The sequence below is a fragment of the Agelaius tricolor genome, unplaced genomic scaffold (genome assembly GCF_023055355.1).
Source record: "Agelaius tricolor isolate 1412-34295 unplaced genomic scaffold, bAgeTri1.0.p SCAF_11, whole genome shotgun sequence".
NCBI classification, from domain to species: domain Eukaryota; kingdom Metazoa; phylum Chordata; class Aves; order Passeriformes; family Icteridae; genus Agelaius; species Agelaius tricolor.
This window is the reverse complement of record NW_027269271.1, coordinates 8,827,139-8,845,439: the sequence shown is the minus strand read 5'-3', so window position 1 is coordinate 8,845,439 and position 18,301 is coordinate 8,827,139. Positions and strand designations below refer to the sequence as shown.

The 18,301-nt window shown below is 39.1% G+C and overlaps 1 protein-coding gene across 2 annotated transcripts; it reads left to right on the top strand.

The window, feature by feature from the left end:
- The first annotated feature begins 645 nt into the window (after window positions 1–645).
- On the top strand, window positions 646–17,944 carry ZBTB41 (zinc finger and BTB domain containing 41). 2 transcript variants are annotated; one of them, XM_071436019.1, is made up of 11 exons: window positions 646–791; window positions 1,451–2,654; window positions 3,809–4,016; window positions 4,720–4,789; window positions 7,179–7,326; window positions 8,019–8,148; window positions 8,738–8,833; window positions 9,340–9,446; window positions 10,880–10,985; window positions 12,008–12,096; window positions 12,838–17,944. In XM_071436019.1, exons 2-11 carry the CDS (start codon window positions 1,532–1,534, stop codon window positions 13,479–13,481), a joined length of 2,721 nt encoding a protein of 906 aa, XP_071292120.1. In that variant the 5' UTR covers window positions 646–791; window positions 1,451–1,531; the 3' UTR covers window positions 13,482–17,944. The 2 variants fall into 2 exon arrangements, with proteins under 2 accessions (XP_071292120.1, XP_071292121.1); XM_071436020.1 differs by having other exon boundaries at window positions 674–791; window positions 1,419–2,654.
- The last annotated feature ends 357 nt before the right edge of the window (window positions 17,945–18,301 follow it).

Genomic DNA, 18,301 nt, shown 5'->3' with positions numbered 1-18,301 from the left:
GTAACTAATGCTTTCAGAACATTCAGTATTTTTATTGTATTTTTATTTTGAAAAGCAAGACCTTCAAGTCACACTTTGTTCAGTATCCATTGACAGATCACAAATACTGATTGCATGTGGTGCAATACAGTTTAATCCTCCATTAATCCTTCTTTAAGGCTGTCAGGAAAACAAGCTCATGTTCGGTGTCACATTGTCCGTGGCAATTGTTTATCTCGGGGGAGAGATGGAGCTGGGAGGAACAGCGGGCAGCGCCTTCCGTACGCTGAGGAGCGGCACCGAGCCGGGCACCTCTCTGGGTGCTCCTTCTGCCGCCCAGGAAGCGCGGAAAGTGGCAATTTCACGTCAGGTGCTTCAAAATACTCAAGCAGAAAACAAACTAAAACTCGTATTATTGCGCAGAACTAGGGGAAGCAGGAAACCCGGGAATTTCACAAGCCCCTACGCGCACTGCTTCTTCCAAGCAGAGTCCGCCTCAGCGGGGTATCATGGCGCAGAGCCGGTGGCGGCTCGGCCATCCCGAGTCGCTGGCGCTATTGGAGCGAGCTCTCCTGGTTCCTGCTCGCTACTTTCACCCTCGGGGCCGCGTTCCGGCGCCGGGCCCTGTCAGGGCGCGGCCCCCTCCCGGCCCCGGTCCCGCCCGCGCAGCCGCCGCGCCCCGCCCCGCTCGGAAGCGCCGCCGTGACCCCGCTGACGCGGGCGGCGGGCCCGGAAGCGGCGGGCGCGGGACCGGACCGGGGGCAGCGGCGTTGGGCGGCCGAGCGGCCCCGGGAGCGCCCGGCGCCGCGCAGGTGCGACGGACGGGCCCGCGCCGGGGCAGCGCGGGGCAACGGGACGGGAACGGGACGGGCCAGGGGGCGGGCGCGGCCATCTTAAGCACCGCGGGACCGCGGCGTCCTCGGTGCTCCTGCGCTCGGTGCCGCTGATCCCGCTCGGCCCGGCCCTGCTCTGCCCTCGGCGGGGGACGAAGGCAGCGTCCCTGGGGCAGGGGCAGCGCGGCCGCTCGGCGGGGACAGGCGCGGTAGGGCCGGGCCAGGCGGCCCGGGGGGGTCCGGCCCGGCCTGGGGAGCAGCTGGGATGGCTTTGCCCTGTTGGGTGAAACGGAAAGAGAAGGAGCTTCGGTGTAGTAATAATAACAACAGTGCGCGCCCGGCCCGGAGTGGGGCGCAGGCTAAATGCGGCCGGGAGCCGAGCGAAGCCAGCCCGGCCGCCGCCTTAGAGCTAATAATAGGCGGTGTCTGCTCGCTGGCTCGCAGCAGGTTGTGCCGCGGTCTGCAACGCAAGGAGAGCTTAGTGATTTAATTAAAACCTCAGTTACAGCGATACATAAAACTAACAGTGAAATCTAGAAAGGGTTATTAAAAATGGAAGTAATGTTTAAGTGCTAAGAATAATTTTTATCATAATTCTTTTGGCAGAGTATGAAATTACTGTTGCATGTTTTCTTAAGGTCCGGAGCAGAACCAAGTCTTCACGGGAACTCTTTGGTAATCACCTATGAAGCTCCTGATCCTGAAGTTGCATTTTTGCAATGAAGAAAAGGAGACGGCTCGCTGCAAGTCTAAATGAAAAGGTTCATCTTGGCCATGAGAAAGATACTTCAGAACAGATTCTTGTAGTGGACTGTGCGCAAGAAATTGTCTCCAAGTCTGCAGAAACAGCTTCTGCAGATCAGCTCGAATCTTCCCGAGAACTTTCACCATCACCAGAGCAAAGAAAGCTCCTAAGCTCATTGCAGTATAACAAAAATCTACTTAAATACTTAAATGATGATAGGCAGAAACATCCATCATTTTGTGATTTACTCATAATTGTAGAAGGAAAAGAATTTAGTGCTCACAAAGTTGTTGTGGCTGTTGGGAGTAGTTATTTTCATGCCTGTTTGAGCAAAAATCCAAGCACCGACGTTGTCACGTTAGATCATGTAACTCATTCTGTCTTTCAACATTTGCTTGAGTTTCTTTACACTTCTGAGTTTTTTGTGTATAAAAATGAAATTCCATTAGTGCTGGAAGCAGCAAAATTTTTAGATATCATAGATGCAGTGAAGTTACTAAATAACGAAAATGTTTCCAGTGTACAGACTGATGTGGTTACTGATGCACCTAGACCAGTAGAAACACTCAGTGAACTGACAGGTAAACTATTAAATAGTCATCAGTGCACTTTTTGTGGTCGAAGTTTCTGTTACAAGAAGTCCTTAGAGAATCATTTGGCTAAAGCCCACCGCCCCCTTTCCCTGGAACAAAAGCATGGGTTAAAAATGGTTGAGAAGGCCAGCTTTTCCACTAGACGCTCCACGAGAAGCCGTAAGTGTCCAGCTAAGTTCGGTATCAGTGACAATGAAAGTGGTGATGCCTCTGACAGCAACTTGGAAAAAGTCAGTTCTGACAAGGAGACATCTGAGAGAAGTGAATTTGAAGACAGTGAAAGTGAGTCCAACGTGGATGAAGATGGGCAGGAAGAGGAAATGTCAGGTGAAGATTCGGAATCTGAAGAACAAAGCGAAAAGGAACAGAATGATGCTGAAGAGGGTTCTGAGGCAGCTGACTCAATGGGGAATATTCCTGAAGGCTTAGCTCCAGTCATCATTCAAAGCAGTAGCAAAAAGCTACTGCAGTGTCCCAAGTGTGACAAAAAGTTTGATCGAGTAGGTAAGAGCGAGTCAGGTTCATCTCCTTCATGGTGGTGCTGTTTGTGTGGGAAATAAGCCAAGTTTTTCCTCTGTCCTGGAGAGTGAATATAAGAATTTCTGGATCATCTCACTGATCCAGTGTGCTGCTATTTTCTTGAAGTGTACTAAGTTGTTATGTCTGTGGTTGCTAAATAGTTTAAATAGATTATCTGAGCACATTATTTTAAAAATCTGCAAGTACTACATTTATTTCTCTTCCACTGCTCTGGATTCTGGTTGTTAGCATATCTGCTGTGCAGAAATAAATGGCCTGTGAGTATTTAGGGTTGGAATGGTACATTTTGGTTCTGCTCACATTGGAAGCCCTTTTCTCTTTGCACTTTCATAACTTAGAATTCTAGTTCTGTGCTCAAAAGATCCATGACAAGCATGCATTACAACAAGCGATACATAAAGTATTTCTTTATAAGTTTGTATTACAATGGACAATTGACTTACATGTTAAATTTATGAGCTGCAGAAGCTCATAAATTTACAGTACTATACAGCAGCATGCATGTATGTTCTGCAGAGAAAAAAGTAAAATCTAGTACAAAGCAGAGAGGCTGCTATTGACTCGAGGTAGATTTATCCACAGGACAGAATTTTGTCCTCAGAAAAAACATTGGCAAACAGAAGAGGGAATACAAGCCATGTGAAAGACATGAGACAGTAGCATTTTTGTAGTATGTTGGGTCCCAAACACAGATAGGGTGCAAGGGTTTGTGTCTTTCATTCAGTGTTCTGCTATTTGAAAGTACCTTAAGATTACCAGTTTGTTGTGAGGCTGTTCCCTGTTCTGGAATGGTACTCATGATCAGTGTAGTGAAAGAATAGGACTGTAATTTGCAGTATTTAAGATCATACTATGCTGTAGGTTTGAACAAGAGTGACTTGTAACCCTTGCACAAATTTGTAGGAAGATGAAAGTGTTTGGAGAGACCTTGGATCAAACACATAGGTGAGCACTGGGCAGTTTTCAGTGTTGTAAGCCAGTAGGGATCTTTGGGTGGATGTGGAGGGTACTTAGAGCTTGACTGCATGTGAGAGAGATTATAGAATCAACCCCAAACATGCCTGTTGCAGGTGATACTTGTTACAGTTCATGCTAACAGATTTGACTTTGTTGTCCAGGTAAATATGAGAGCCACACCCGTGTCCACACAGGTGAGAAGCCTTTTGAATGTGATATTTGTCACCAGCGCTACTCCACCAAGTCCAACCTGACAGTGCACAGAAAGAAACACTCCAGTGACACTGACTTCCATAAGAAGGAGCACAAATGTCCCTACTGCAATAAGCTCCATGCAAGCAAGAAGACCTTAGCGAAGCACGTGAAGAGGCAAGTATGACATAATGTGTCTGGCATTTCTGAAGAGGCATTTTTTTCATTTTAAAAGTGGAGATAAGCATGTATATAAACACAACATGTTCTGCATTATTTTTATAACTATATCTTCAAATAACTGCCTTTTCAAAGGGCGTGGGGGTTAGCAGTATCACTTAACCTGCAGTAAGAAATAGCTGTAGTGCTTCTATGGGGGTTCTGCCAAAAGGTTTTATTACAAATTTTAGAATCTTTCAGATGAGCTAGCACAGTCAGAACATATCAGGCTTAAAATTTACCTGACTGCTTTTAATTTGAAGGTAGAGTAAAATACCTTCTTTAATTTTAGGTGTCGGTGCTTTATTGTTGATGATAATACCTGTCTAAACCATTTCTGATCAGATTATTTTAGATAAACAATTTATGGCAGGTCTAATTATAAGGTATTACTATTTACATACTGCCTTTTTTCTTTTTTCTTTGTAAATCTCCATAAGTTGAAACTGCCTTCTGTCTTATCAAATGTTGTATAAAGTTCTACATGAGACCATAGTCAACACTGCTTTCCAGTTACTTGTGTCATTAGAATTGTTTCAGCATCAGTATTCTGTTCTGCCAGTGTGGTGAGCAACTTCCATGACATATAAAGCTTAGAAATAGGTATTTAGATAATCTTCATCTTGGAAAGTTCTGGCTACTTTCAGCTTCTTTCTCCTAGGTTTCATCCAGAGAATGTACAAGAATTTCTTTCTATCAAGAAGACAAAGAGTGAAGGTTGGAAATGTGATGTAAGTAATCCTTCAGAACTTTTTTTTGTTCTGTACTGTTTACCTTCTGTGAACTTTAATGAAAATCTGGTATGTGTTTCTGTGAAGTCTCAGAAAGCTTTCTAGGGGATGGTTTTCCTCTAAGTGATACATTTCCTCTGTCTGCTGATCTAAGGGCTGAACTTTGTCTATATGTACAGCCTCTGGTCAAATAAATAATCCCAATTTGAATTCTAAAATAGTTAGAGGCAGTATCTTTTCAAATACATCAGTTTACAGATTATTAGACTTGAATGTTATGAGTGCTTTAAAACCAGTATTTGCTTTCCTGTTAATTACACATAATAAACACTGACCATAAAGTGTACTGTTACAGGAAGGATCTCTCAATTGTGAGGAAGATACATGTTAAATATAAAACGCTTTCTCATTTACCTGCATATGCATGTCAACAGAATTGTGAATTTGTGCTAAATTTATCTCTAGTTGTAAAATCACAGAATACTTTACTTGATTTTCCTCTGAGAGGTATATGTATGAAACTACATCTGATCTAAAAAGGAATTGTAGCATTTCCATTCTCTTTGTGTATGCTGCCAAATAATGTTTTAAGGTTTCAGATGTGGAGTTTTGTTGTTCCTACTTTTTTAAGGGAATTGGTTTTCTTTTTGTTTTTTAGGGCAGCTGTTTTGTTTGTGCAGACTGCTGTAAGCTGCAGTGTGTCTATAATATTAGGGGCTGTAACATAATTATAAACCTTGCTTTATTTGGGAACTTTCAATTGTAAACATACAGTAGGAATCTGGGAGATATCAGCCGTAGGAATTTGTATTGTTCATTGTGCAGCTGGTGGGACGGTGGTTCAAGGTTATTACCTGGTTCATCAAAGGGTGTTATCTTCCAGGTGAAGCTGTAATGTGTGAATGTGTTACAGATTTTGTTTGTTACTAGATAAGAAGCATTTTAATGGTGAGAATCCATTGTGCAACATTGTTGACATTCTTTTCTGGGAAAGTGTGTTACCAGATGAGTGGTTTGATAAACTCCACTTCCTGGTTTGTGGGTTTATTTTTTAAATTGAACGTTGTAAGTAGAAATTTTTAAAGAAGTGAGCTGCTGCTCCTGTGCTGCTCGTGTGCATTGAAAATGGACTTGAATTAAAAGCAGGTAGAATTCCAACTTTTACAGCAGTTGGACATTGAACAGGGCCCTTGGATGCTGTGCTGTGAGTTTGTTTGTTCATGTGGTGTGTTCTGAGGGCAAAGGTGCCACAGATGTAAGCTGCAGGATTCACTAAGGTTATTGGTTTATGCTGTAATCTGTCTGTGAACAACAGGATTTGCTGACCATATTTTAATCCTTGAGGAATATGAGCAAATTTGCACAAACAGTACATATTATGGAAAAGCAAGAGGGCTATTATACTTTATACAAATGTGGATTTTCTTACACCTGTATTTAACATTAATGAGTTTTTAAACAAATAGAGCTGCTGTTTTTGATTTCCTTATTCATGTGTGCTCTGTGAAGCTGATTGCAGGAGTTAATGTGTGGGAGTTGTAGTGCTCAGCTGAGCTGTCATAAACAACAGTAGGAGTCTCACAGGGAAACATGAGCACTCTGTGTGTTGAAGCATAGGATCCTGATGATAAATTGTAATACCTGGTTTAAATGCCTGAATTGGAGTTGTGGATTCAATTCTATAATTGTACTGTGTGCTTATTTAAGTCACTACTAGTAATTCTTGAACATTTTGGTTTTGGTTAATCTCAAAGCAGTACTAAAAAACACACATAATGTTAGGCTTCTGATGGTCCTGTAGCTCAATGTATTTTGAGCTACATTTCCTTGTTGGTATTGGCATTTTCTCTTTAATACCTGCTGTCAGGGAATTTCCCAGAGGAAATAAAGGAACAGGTATGACTTTGGTTCTACAGTAGTTTATACTACAACAACTTTTACCACAGTCCAACTAAACTGTTTCAGCATCCAAACCCAAGCCAAAACTATTTGCTTTTTTCCACTGGTTTATTTTTGGCTCAGTTACTGTGTTGAAACACCCTAGGAAGGGAGTCTGGGAAGTGCTGGAGTCAGTAGAGAGAAGGACTGGGGAGGAACATATAACTGCATGCAGGAGTTGCCAGTAGTTGATTTAGGCTGTCATGGATCTGCATCCTAATCTATACATTACAGTTCACTATGGTTTATGTAGAGCACAGGTTGGTTTTGATGTTGAGTGCAAGGCTTTCCATACTGACATAGAGGTTTTTGAAAAATATTTAATTTTAATAAAGTATTTAATCTTACATTGGTGCAGAGAGCAGATGATAAAAAGTTTTATGAGTTTATGAATAGGAAAAGAATCTGGTTATAATGGATGTATCTTTGACAAAGTGTGGTATCATTTCAGATTTGTAAGAAATCTTTCACTCGAAGACCTCACTTAGAAGAGCATATGATCCTTCACTCTCAGGACAAACCCTTCAAATGTACCTACTGCGAAGAGCATTTCAAATCCCGGTTTGCAAGACTGAAACATCAGGAAAAATTCCATCTCGGTATAGAAACCTCCTTCTGACATGTAAACACTAGATTTAAAGTAAAGCATTCCCCCACCATTTTATGTCCTGGTCAGTCTGGTTTTCACCTCACCTCCTTTTACAATTCTCTCTTCCACTTTTGGGGAAGAGTTGTTGGAAGGTTTTTTGTTGGTTGGGTTTTTACTTTTGTGTTCAGCTGTCTTTTTGAGGCATTCTCTGGTACCCAAAAAAGTCAGAATTTTGCGGAGGAAGAAGAATGAAGGTTAGTTTGATTTGAAAGTTTTTTGCACAAAATTGATTCTCAGCTAGGGAGTCAGATTCTTCCTGAAGTTTTCAAAAGACCTCTTCCTTTCCTCCTGAAGTATTCTGCAGACTTTTTTTATACTACTGATTATTTCTGCTGGGTAGGAGCTAGATGGGTGATAAGAATGTCTTCTTTCAAGTGGTCTAAGTGGGCTTAATTGCTTTTGACTATGAATTTTGAATTTTTGCTTTACTGTCGTGAAGTTTGCCAACATGCCAGATCTTAGAAGTAACTTAGCAGAAAGCTCACACAATCTAAAGTATGCTGACTGTACTAAAGATGAACAATTTGTTAGACAAAAGTTTTGCTTTGTAAATTGATGAGGGTTTTCAAAAGTAACCAGTCTGGGCTTGTTGTTTATTTTAGCTGTCAGTCAATCCTGCTCTGTGTGTCTGTCTCCCTGTAGGGCCTTTTCCTTGTGATATTTGTGGCCGCCAGTTTAATGACACAGGGAATCTGAAACGCCACATAGAATGTACTCATGGGGGAAAGAGGAAATGGACATGTTTCATCTGTGGGAAATCCGTCAGGGAACGGTAAGGACTTGGCTGACTACCTGAACTTCAGCAGAACACAGCAATATTTAGCATCCTTTGTTTGCTGTTGAATACGCTTCGAGTTTTTAACATAAACAAGACCATTTCAGAGTGTTAGTGTGTTAAAAGGTAGTGGGAGAGCCAGAGGTAGCATTGGATTTTCTGGTCACCTCTAAAATTAAGGGTGACAGCTGTAGGTAATTAATTAGGAAGTGCAAATATATTAAGAAAGTCTTACCTCTCATTCACTTCACTTAAGTTCTTACTGTTAAGAAACTTAAGTTTCTCTGTTGTGCAAAAACATCTTGCAGTTTTTTTTTTTTTGAAAGATGTTTTCTTGAATATATGTTTTCCAAATTTTAGTGTTTTCTTTCTTTCCTGATACTGTTTCTAGACCCAGTTGGTTCAGTAAATAGGTTGCCAGACTGTTTTTGTATGCATGTGTTAGTGTGTATATCTGAATTTATACAGCCATTCAGATCTATTGTGATCCATCACAGTAAGAGAAATTGAGAAAATGATAGTATGTTTTTACTTTTTCACTAAGGGATATTGCTTAAAATTAAATTTTACTGGCTTTGTTAAACAGAACAACTTTGAAAGAACATCTGAGAATTCACAGTGGAGAGAAGCCTCATCTTTGCAGTATTTGTGGGCAGAGTTTTCGTCATGGAAGCTCTTACAGGTATAGATCTTTATTAAACAGGCTGGTAAACTGTTTTGCTTATTTGGTGATATATATGCATTCATGTTATTGACATAATTCTTTGTAATGTATATGTTTGATGTACTCCCTCTGAGAGCATTAGTAAATGTTCTAAGCATCTTTCAGTTTAAAAAATATATTGCTAATGCATCAGAATTAATTTAATTTGTTGTACATTAGTGGCTTAAACACAAAAAAACCCTACAAAGTTGAGATTTTTGCACATATGAAACTTTTGTGGTTTTGTTATTCAAACAGAAAATAAGCAGAGGACTAAAATATCCCACTAAATTAATTTCACATAAGAGAGCTCAGCTCTCTCTTGCTTTCTAAGAACAATTCAGGTGCAGTTCAGCTGAAGTTGCTTCCTGATACTTATGTGAAGCAATAAAGACTGCATTTTCTGCTCTTTTGCATTGAATTAGCAGTACAGATTGTTTTAATGGAATTGTATTTTATGGCCATGTTTATGACTCAATATGCAGACTTCATCTAAGAGTGCACCATGATGACAAGAGATATGAATGTGAAGAATGTGGGAAAACGTTTATTCGGCATGACCATCTGACAAAACACAAAAAAATACATTCAGGTAGGTATTTTCTTTGGAAGTTGGCTTAAAAATTACTATTTTGAAATAAAACCAAATAAAAAGTTAAAGATGGATTTTTTTTTTTCAGTGCATGCAATGTTTTAGGCCTCATAAAAGTCCCTGCCATTCTTTTTAAGGTCTGCTAAAGCAGAGATAGTCTTACATGTTTTAAAGGTTTAAAAGCCAAATGTTTCCTCCCTGATACCATAGAAAGCTGAGGGACAGTCAAAAACATGTAACAATGAATTGCTTTAACAATCATAAATACAAAAAGCAAAAGTGAAAAAGGAGGATTTTTTAATGATTCCAGATTTCTTTTTTTTAATAGCAACTGTGTGAAACATTATTGCCACAACACAGAAGAAGCTGTCAGAGTCTCTGTCAAAGTTTGTACACTGATCACTTCAATGCAAAGAACATCAGAGAGGTGTTTCTGAAATCTCTCTTGTGGGAAAGAGGGAAGGAAGGCTGAGGGAATCAGCCCTATGAACAGATGGGGATGATCAGGAAAAAAAAAAAAAAAATCTGTTGCTCTGAGAGCAGAAAGGTTATCAAATGCATAGGAAGAGCAAAGATTCACCAGTGACTTTTTCACAACAGGATCCAGAGGAAACATGACCTTCTTGGAGGCAAAATATTTTCTAGGCAGCATGGAAGTATGAAAGTGATCAGAGTCTAAACTTCCTGAGTCTTTATGTGAAAGACAGCTTCTTTATTGAAATAATAATAATGTCTGCTATGAAATAAAGAAATCTTTGAAAACTCCAAGTACAAAAACAAAAACCAAAAAAACAAAACCAAAAAAAAAATCCTCTTTTCTGCTCTATTTGCTTTTCCCCCTCTAGAAAGTTACATTCTTTGACTGTCCACACCCCTATTTACATGAGAAGAAATATTCTGCCACTTTGTGGAAGATCTCAAGATGACTGAAAAGCATCATGATACTCTTAAACAACAGCATAAAACAAAAAGGTAACTATGTCCATCAGGATGATTAAAATGATAAATACTGAGGTGTAATTTTAAATTATACAAATTAGTAGCTGAAAATAATTGGTGTGTTTCAATTAGCTTCCCTTTAAAACAGCTGAATCATTGAAGGTACCCTGTTTCAGGTCATAATGAAGAGAGTACATTCCCAGTCATTCACTTGTACTCCCATGCAGTGAGTGTTTGGGGAAGTGTCTCCTGACTTGGAGCACAAAGTTCTTTGCAGGAATCACATGGACTAGTCCTATACAGAAGTGGTAACATCATTACTCTGATAGAACCACCATGTTTCCTAAATTTTCTTCTTTAATAAGGGAATCCTTCTCCAAGTGAGGTGTGGAGGAGCTTGATTAGCTGAACTTTGGGAATATGATTATAGGTCATAGACATTTAAAAAGTTCCAAAAAGATTTAACCAAAATGTATTGGATTTTGGCCTTGTAGGTGAAAAAGCACATCAGTGTGAGGAATGTGGAAAATGTTTTGGCCGTCGAGATCACCTCACAGTTCATTATAAAAGTGTTCATCTAGGAGAAAAAGTTTGGCAGAAGTAAGTGTGGGGTTTCTACAACTGCATAAATGCTTCTGTACTATAACTGATTTTGTTGGGACTTGGATGTGTGAGCAGAATTCTGCTTATCTGTGTGTTTGTCATGCTTGTACCTCAGACTTCATAATAGAGATATTATTACAGTTTGAAGGGGATGTCAGAAAATTGTCTCCACAATTTAAGCTAGATACTTCATTTGTAGCACAATTAAGTAAATAAAAGCATTAAAAAGGATCAGATTTTAATTTGTCACATATCTGTCTCAGTTTTGTTCTTAATTGATGGTTTGCTGTAATACTCTCATTGCAGACTAGTTAAAACTGAATTATTAGTCATCATGTAAGCACAGGGAGAATTATCTCACATTTAAGGTATTTTAGAAGCTGGCAGCAGATTAGTGGCTCTGAAAGGAGGTAAAAACTTTGAAACCCAAGTTGTGTCTCTACCTTAAAAATGCAACAGGGTTTTAAAACTCTGGAGTTTTAAAAATAAACCTCTCAGAGATTTGAAATAAACATATCTGGTTGTTTTTCAAATGATGTGTTTTAGCTGTTAGTACTCATTAGTGTTGTGTAGAAGCCATTAAAGATACGTCTGACTCACAAGTACAGTACATTGCTTATGCTGGTTTTTTCCTCTTGAAGGCAGTAGCCTTCCTAGAAATTCTGCCATTCCTAGAACCTTATTTATGGCCTGATTCTGTCAAAGTAAAACCTTCTTGTGAGTGTTGGGCAAAAAAATGCTGTATAAGGAGATTTGTGGGGTTAAAAAAGAAGTTGTAGTGGCTTTTGTTCTTTGAGTACTTAAGTGCCATCCCGACAGATAATAAATTGAATGTTGAAAAGAATCTAATTGACCTTATTGGTATGTGGATGCCAGGAAATAGGAACATAAGTGAGGAAATTTGGAAAGTTTGGTATTTAGCTATTTTGCAGTTAAAGATTTCAGAAGGGACTGTGGACATAACTTTACTGTTAGTTGGTTACAAAAAAATAACATGAAATGTCTTTTTTTCTTTAAAGATATAAAGCAACGTTTCACCAGTGTGAAGTCTGTAAGAAAGTTTTTAAAGGGAAATCCAGTTTGGAAATGCATTTTAGGACACATTCAGGTAAAAAGAAAATAAACCCCAACTAAACCACAAAACACGTAGGGATGCATTTTTATGCATCAGTATTGATTCAATGATTTTATTCATTATGGTTGTTGAGCATTCAGGATGAAAGTAGTAGAAAGCAGCAAGATTTTATTCATTCTCATATACTGGCCATTCCTGAATGCTGTTTTATGATTGTTTAGCTGGAGTACTGCTAATCTCAGCTCAGGTTTGTGGGGCACTTTCTGCACCTCCTCTTTTAGTTCACTGGTATGTGTGTTCTTGCCAAATTTACCCACACCTTCTAAATGTTTCTGTGCTCCAGAGATTACTGCATTTCAAGCGCTAATCTGAAAAAGGAGTGAACTCCCTTTGGAAAGGGCTATGTCCTTTCTCTTTCACTTTCTTTGTCCTGCCTTGTGTTTAGGAAAATCGTTGTCTTTTGAAATGTATAGAGGTCATTTAATCCCAGTATCATAGCAGTTAAAAGACTGTTCTTTTTAATTTAGTTTGTAATTTAACATAAGTCCAGAGTACTGAGAGAATTGTATGTAAGGAGAAGAGTATGCCAATGTAACTTCTAAACAAATTCCTGATGACTCTCTTGATTCTGAAATTGATGCTGAACTTAGTTTGTCTTCAGTAAAATTGTCTCACAGTAGGTCTTGATGCCATAATCCATGGAAGGTATTTCCATATTTATGTGTGATTTGATGTTACTCAGAATAACTAATGCTTACTTCTCTATCTTTACAGGTGAGAAGCCCTACAAATGCCAGATCTGTAATCAGTCTTTCAGAATTAAGAAGACATTAACAAAACACATGGTTATTCATTCAGATGCTCGACCCTTTAACTGCCAGCACTGCAATGCAACATTTAAACGAAAAGACAAGCTGAAGTATCACATTGATCATGTTCATGGGTCTAAGGCTGCAGAAGAGGCATTGGCATCTTCTCCAGAGGAAAAGCTAGTGTCCTTACCAGTGCAGTACACCTCTGATGACAAAGTTTACCAAACTGAGGCTAAACAGTACGTGGAACAGTCCAAAGCATATCAATCAGAAGCCAAAACTTTGCTGCAGAATGTATCCCCAGAAGTGTGTGTGCCTGTGACTCTGGTCCCTGTCCCCATGGCAGAGCCCCAGGCAGAGCTGGTGCAGCACAGTGCTCAGTCCCACGGCATCCTGCCCCCGCAGCCCGAGCAGCCGGATTATCAGCGAGCCACGGAGCTCTCCTTCCTGGAGAAATACACCCTGACTCCACAGCCTGCAAACATTGTTCATCCTGTGAGGCCTGAGCAGATGCTGGATCCTAGAGACCAGTCATATCTTGGAACTCTACTGGGGCTAGATACAACTCCCACTGTACAGAATATTTCAAACAACGAACATTCGTGATCAGACCGTAACATTCCACCGGATTTACAAAGCCATCGGCCACCAGAAGGCTGATATGGCAATGAGATTTATATTTTATATTTTATTTGGACTCATCAAGTCTCCTGCATAGTTTTGGGAAAACAATTTGTTTACATAATATTTGAACATTTAGGCACAATTTGATGCATACGGAAGAGTGTTTCTTGTGATTTTAAGAGTTTTTAAAAATCTTATAGATGGTCTTTTAAAAATAATGCTCTGAAATATCTTTTAAGGATAGTGGCTGAAAATGTAATTACATATCTGGCTATTAATTTATAAAACTTGTTTGCCTTTCTGCATCTCACTTTGAGTTAATGTTTTAAGTGGAATAGAAAGCATTCTAAAAGAATAAGGAGTATTTAAAATTCATAAAAGTTTCTAAGGGCAGGCAGGGCTATGAAACACAAACTTTGAATTATGTTTCACACAGAAATTAATATATAATTTTCTTGAACCTGAGGCATTTTTGGAGGGTTTTAAAGGTGGCTGGACTGTGGAGCCTAGCCAGTGAACACAGGCACTAGGTTCTTCTGAAAAGTGATTTATGATACTTTATGAAGACACTAAACAAGGTGTTCAATCATCCCCCTGAGTACAATTAGGCTGCCTAAATTTGGCCTCTTAGTTCTTCTTTGATCTCTAATATTGAATAATGTGGGAAGAGCTAGACAATGGTATTGTCAATTTTCTACACTTAGTTCTATATAATTTTAAGACGCATTTTTTTCTTGCTTTTTCAATCTTCTTTGTCTTCTAAAGTGTACCCCGCACTCTAACTTTGAAAGAAATGGCAGTATTTGCAAGGTCATTTTGAAACATGAACAGTCACAAAGGGTTGGCATGGTTGACCCTTGCTAAAGCAGAAATGATATCAGGGTCCCACATTAATGTGCCCATTTTCAGGTTATCTGTGATTGAGGAGAAATTTAAAGACTGTTCCAGAACAGTATTTAATTTCTATTTAAGAAAAAAAGAAAATCAGTAATGCTAAATCCCTTGTGAGTTGCTAATTAAATTGTTTTGTTTCTCACTTTCTTGTACTGTGTTTATAAACCAAAGTTAAACTCTTGAGAGTATTTTATGTCTAATTATTTTTAGCTCTTTCTTTACTAGACATAAGGGGTTTTTTCCAAAAAAACCCATTTGGAACTACAAGTCTGGTGTCACCATGAAATCTAGTATAGTTTAACCTAATCAAGCTTTCTCTTTTAAGTGTACTTTAAAAATAATTACTATGTGTTTGTATGGTGAATATGATGCCAAAGAAAGTATCTGAAGTAACTTTATAATCTTCATAATTCCTCACAAGAATTGTATAATAAGATATCCATCTTAGTAAGATGAGAATTAAGATTGAAATGTTCCTCCAGTTTTCTGTATTCTTAAATTATTATCTGAAAGAATCTTTAAAATGGGAAACTGGATTTATGTGTATTGTTATAACTGTTAAATTTATTCAATGAGCTGAGCACAAGGGAGTTGTTGTGATAAGATGGTTGGTTCTCTTATCACAGTTCTACAAACTCTCAAGTGGCACAGATCATTTGAGATTGTATTCAGATACTTTGGTGTTAGATTCTATTAATCATCTATTTCAGTGTTGAGCAGTTTGCAGGAGAGGGGCCAGAACTGCCTAAATGTTCATATTTTGAAGCTTGTACCCTAATGGATTCTTAACCTAAACACACCAAAGATTTCTGTTAGCTGTTAAATAGTGGCAGAGTTATAGAATTGTGTTACCAATATTTAAATAGGACTTAGCCAAAGAAGCACAATAGAAGTCCTAAACTTTAAAAGTTCAGTTTCTAAAACAGGACTACATATGTTTAACTGTTCTATGTTTGTATCTCTAAAGTAAAATTTAGAGCTGTGCTCTGGGAATGTTCAGACTGACATGCTGTAAATAGATCTGGGAAGAAGCTGAAGACTAGCAAATACACAGCAATAACAAGGCCATTGAATGCCACCTTCTGAAAGGACACTATCAAGTACCACCCTTTCTGCTTTCTAACTCCACCTTTCATCTCCTTTCAAAATAAAACTGCTTCTGTCATCTTCACACTCCATGGCTTGAAAATGGCTGCTTTATGTGTACTTTTCAAGTCTACATGTGTGTATCATATATACTATTCATGTGCAAATGAAACATGAGTTCTACTGCATTTGTAGTTGTACTGTTGAAAGTAACCCAACATCAGTGGTGTCAGTGCAGTGCTCAGACTAAAAGCCTAATTCTTTGTTATTTCTTGTCTTTTCTGTCCTACAGTAGAAATAACTATTGTGGGCTTTTGACAAAACAGTAGCTTCAAAGTGGTTGGTTAATAATAGTTTCTTTTAAAGTCCAGTCTGTTTGGAAGGCACTCTAGGAAAACACTGAAATGGAATTTGGAGCATATTTACTTGATAATGTCCTTTTAAAAATTCTTTCATTATTGTGCCTTTTATATCTATTCTAAAGAATGGCTTTTTTCTCTAGTTGAGTTGTTACTCAGAAAACATTAAGGTCAATAACTTTCAAAGGGCTCCATGTTTGTGCATGCCCAACAAGAAATGGACTATAAAAGGACTCGTTTTTGAGAAAAACGAGTGTGCTCTTTGCTGTTTGGGTGACCAGAATTACTAGTCATTCCTGGAAAAAATTACCTGCTAGTTCTTTGGTGTTCTTTTGTTTGCAGATAACCCTACTAGTTAATGTTTGTACCTGCTGGTCAGGCTGGATCATTGCCAGTTGACAGTGAAAGACAATAGGAAGGCTTAAATGCTAGATACATAGTTTTTATTTTTATTTAATATCATGAGCTATAATTTGTATGGCTTTACATCTACTTAAAATTCATTTATGAGCAAAGTAAATTTTCATGGGCTGATACTTTGGTAGGTGAAAGTATCTGGTTTCTGCTTGATAGAAGGTAGTCCCTGGTAGGAGGACTGGGATTGAAGGGCAGAGGTCTGCACCTCACAGCTTATGGGCTGAACTCCTCAATGTCTGCTCCCCCCGTTCAATATGTGCTCATCAGAGAGTGTGGGTGCTGTTGATGTGGAGGGAGCATTTACAATAAATGGTTTACCAGGCAGTCCCTAGATTAGTTGAGTGTTTATTGCTAAAGAAGGAAGAAGCAGGTGTCTCTTAAAAAGATCTGTAAAGAGCGTTTAGTGGCACGTTGCAAAAAGTTGATCTTTTCCGCATGCCTTTGGGGAAGAAAAGTGGAGTCTGTGCTGGTTCTCCAGACTGCTGTGTGATTCTGAGAACTTAGTGCACTCGTTCTGTTCAAACATTAAATTCTGTATTTTTTTGCTATACAAATTTCTGGTTGTAGACTGGCTTACTGCCTTTAATTCTTTCAGTGGGTCTTATGTTCAGTTTATTTATTTGTATTGGAATTTCCTCTTTGAGCACTGACACTTTTCATAGAGAGGTGTATTCCTCATGGGTTCTTTTCATGCTGAACATCAGCCATTGTAATGGTGAAGATATTTTTCTGTTAGGCAGTGGTTTTCTTAAAAATATAGTGCTACTATTGTCTGGATTATAATTCCAGGAGTTGTTCCTAAAGATGGGTCATGCTAGACCACAATGACAAAAGATGTATTTGGTGTCATCAAACAGCTGAGCTTATTTCCCTCTAACAAATGTGGAAGAGCCTGCAGAACTGAAGAATGCTTCCAAGGAGTCGCCTCGCAATGTGCTTGATCAAACAGGAAACGTGTTATGGACTGCTAAGGAATAAATGACCCCAAATTTTAAAATTTAAAGTAACTTCTCTGTAGGAGTTCATGAATGTAGCATTATGAGTGAAGTCTGTTGTAGATGAATAGTGGGGTTTTTTTCCCCTGATAACAATAAAAAGGATGTGAATTTTCTCTGTGTGGAACACACAAGCATACCTGATGCAGTCTGTGTGTTCCCCATGTGCCTGAGGATAAAGGGAAGCAGAGTGCATTTATCTGTAGGTCCTTGTTGTCCTGGGGGATCTTGCTCTACAGCACAGTCTCAAAACAATTTGGTTATTTCATCCTGTGCATCCAACAATGTCACTGGCAGAATGTAATGCAGGGCGGTCACCTTGCTTAAGGCCAAAAGGGTCTTTTTCATGGTTCATTAGAAGTGTTTTTGTTTAAAAGGTTTTGATGGATTAAAGGTAAAAATGACAAATTTTTTTGAATCCCCCATAATCATTTTGGTCATGTTAAATGTTGGTCCTTTTATATGAAAGAATAGGGTGAAAAGAACTCAATATTTTGTCACTCATATATTGAGGTAATGTGTTTTAAATGTGATCTGTACAGGCTGGTATTTTAGATGGAAGTCCTTAAAATTGTCTTTTTAGGGGAAATTCTTTGCTGTAAGGAAAAGTTAGGAAGTGTACTGTAAATGTGGAAGTACTCAGTCCTATGTGTAATTTTGTTTGCTATGGAAAAGTAAAGTTCTTTTGTCTTAACATTGTGTGCTTCACAGGATTTCTTGCAGGGGTGCCTGTGTTAGCTTTGATTTCTGCCCTTTTTTGTTTTCCGGCAGCATGAAAATACAGTATTTGGGTGTCTTTCAACGTTCATGAAGGGGAAACAGATGAGGCCGATGTTCTCATCGGTATTGCGTGTTTCTCATTCTACTTTTGGCTTTAAAGTGTTTTGTAGATTAAATCTATGTACAACCCCCGTGGGTTTAGCCTGGCTCTGGGTGCGTTTCGGGCGCGGTTCGGAGCGCTGTCCCCTCACGGCCGTTGCTCTCGCCCTTGTTTTGTTTCCATTTCGAACCCTCGGAGCCCTCACGCGCTGCGCTCGCGGCCCCGCGAGCT

Excerpts from the sequence above, each read along its gene's own strand:
- ZBTB41 (XM_071436019.1), top strand. The coding sequence starts at position 1,532 with ATGAAGAAAAGGAGACGGCTCGCTGCAAGTCTAAATGAAAAGGTTCAT. Across the intron at positions 10,986-12,007 it reads GGAGAAAAAGTTTGGCAGAA|ATATAAAGCAACGTTTCACC; the intron begins GTAAGTGTGGGG and ends TTTTCTTTAAAG. Across the intron at positions 12,097-12,837 it reads GCATTTTAGGACACATTCAG|GTGAGAAGCCCTACAAATGC; the intron begins GTAAAAAGAAAA and ends CTATCTTTACAG.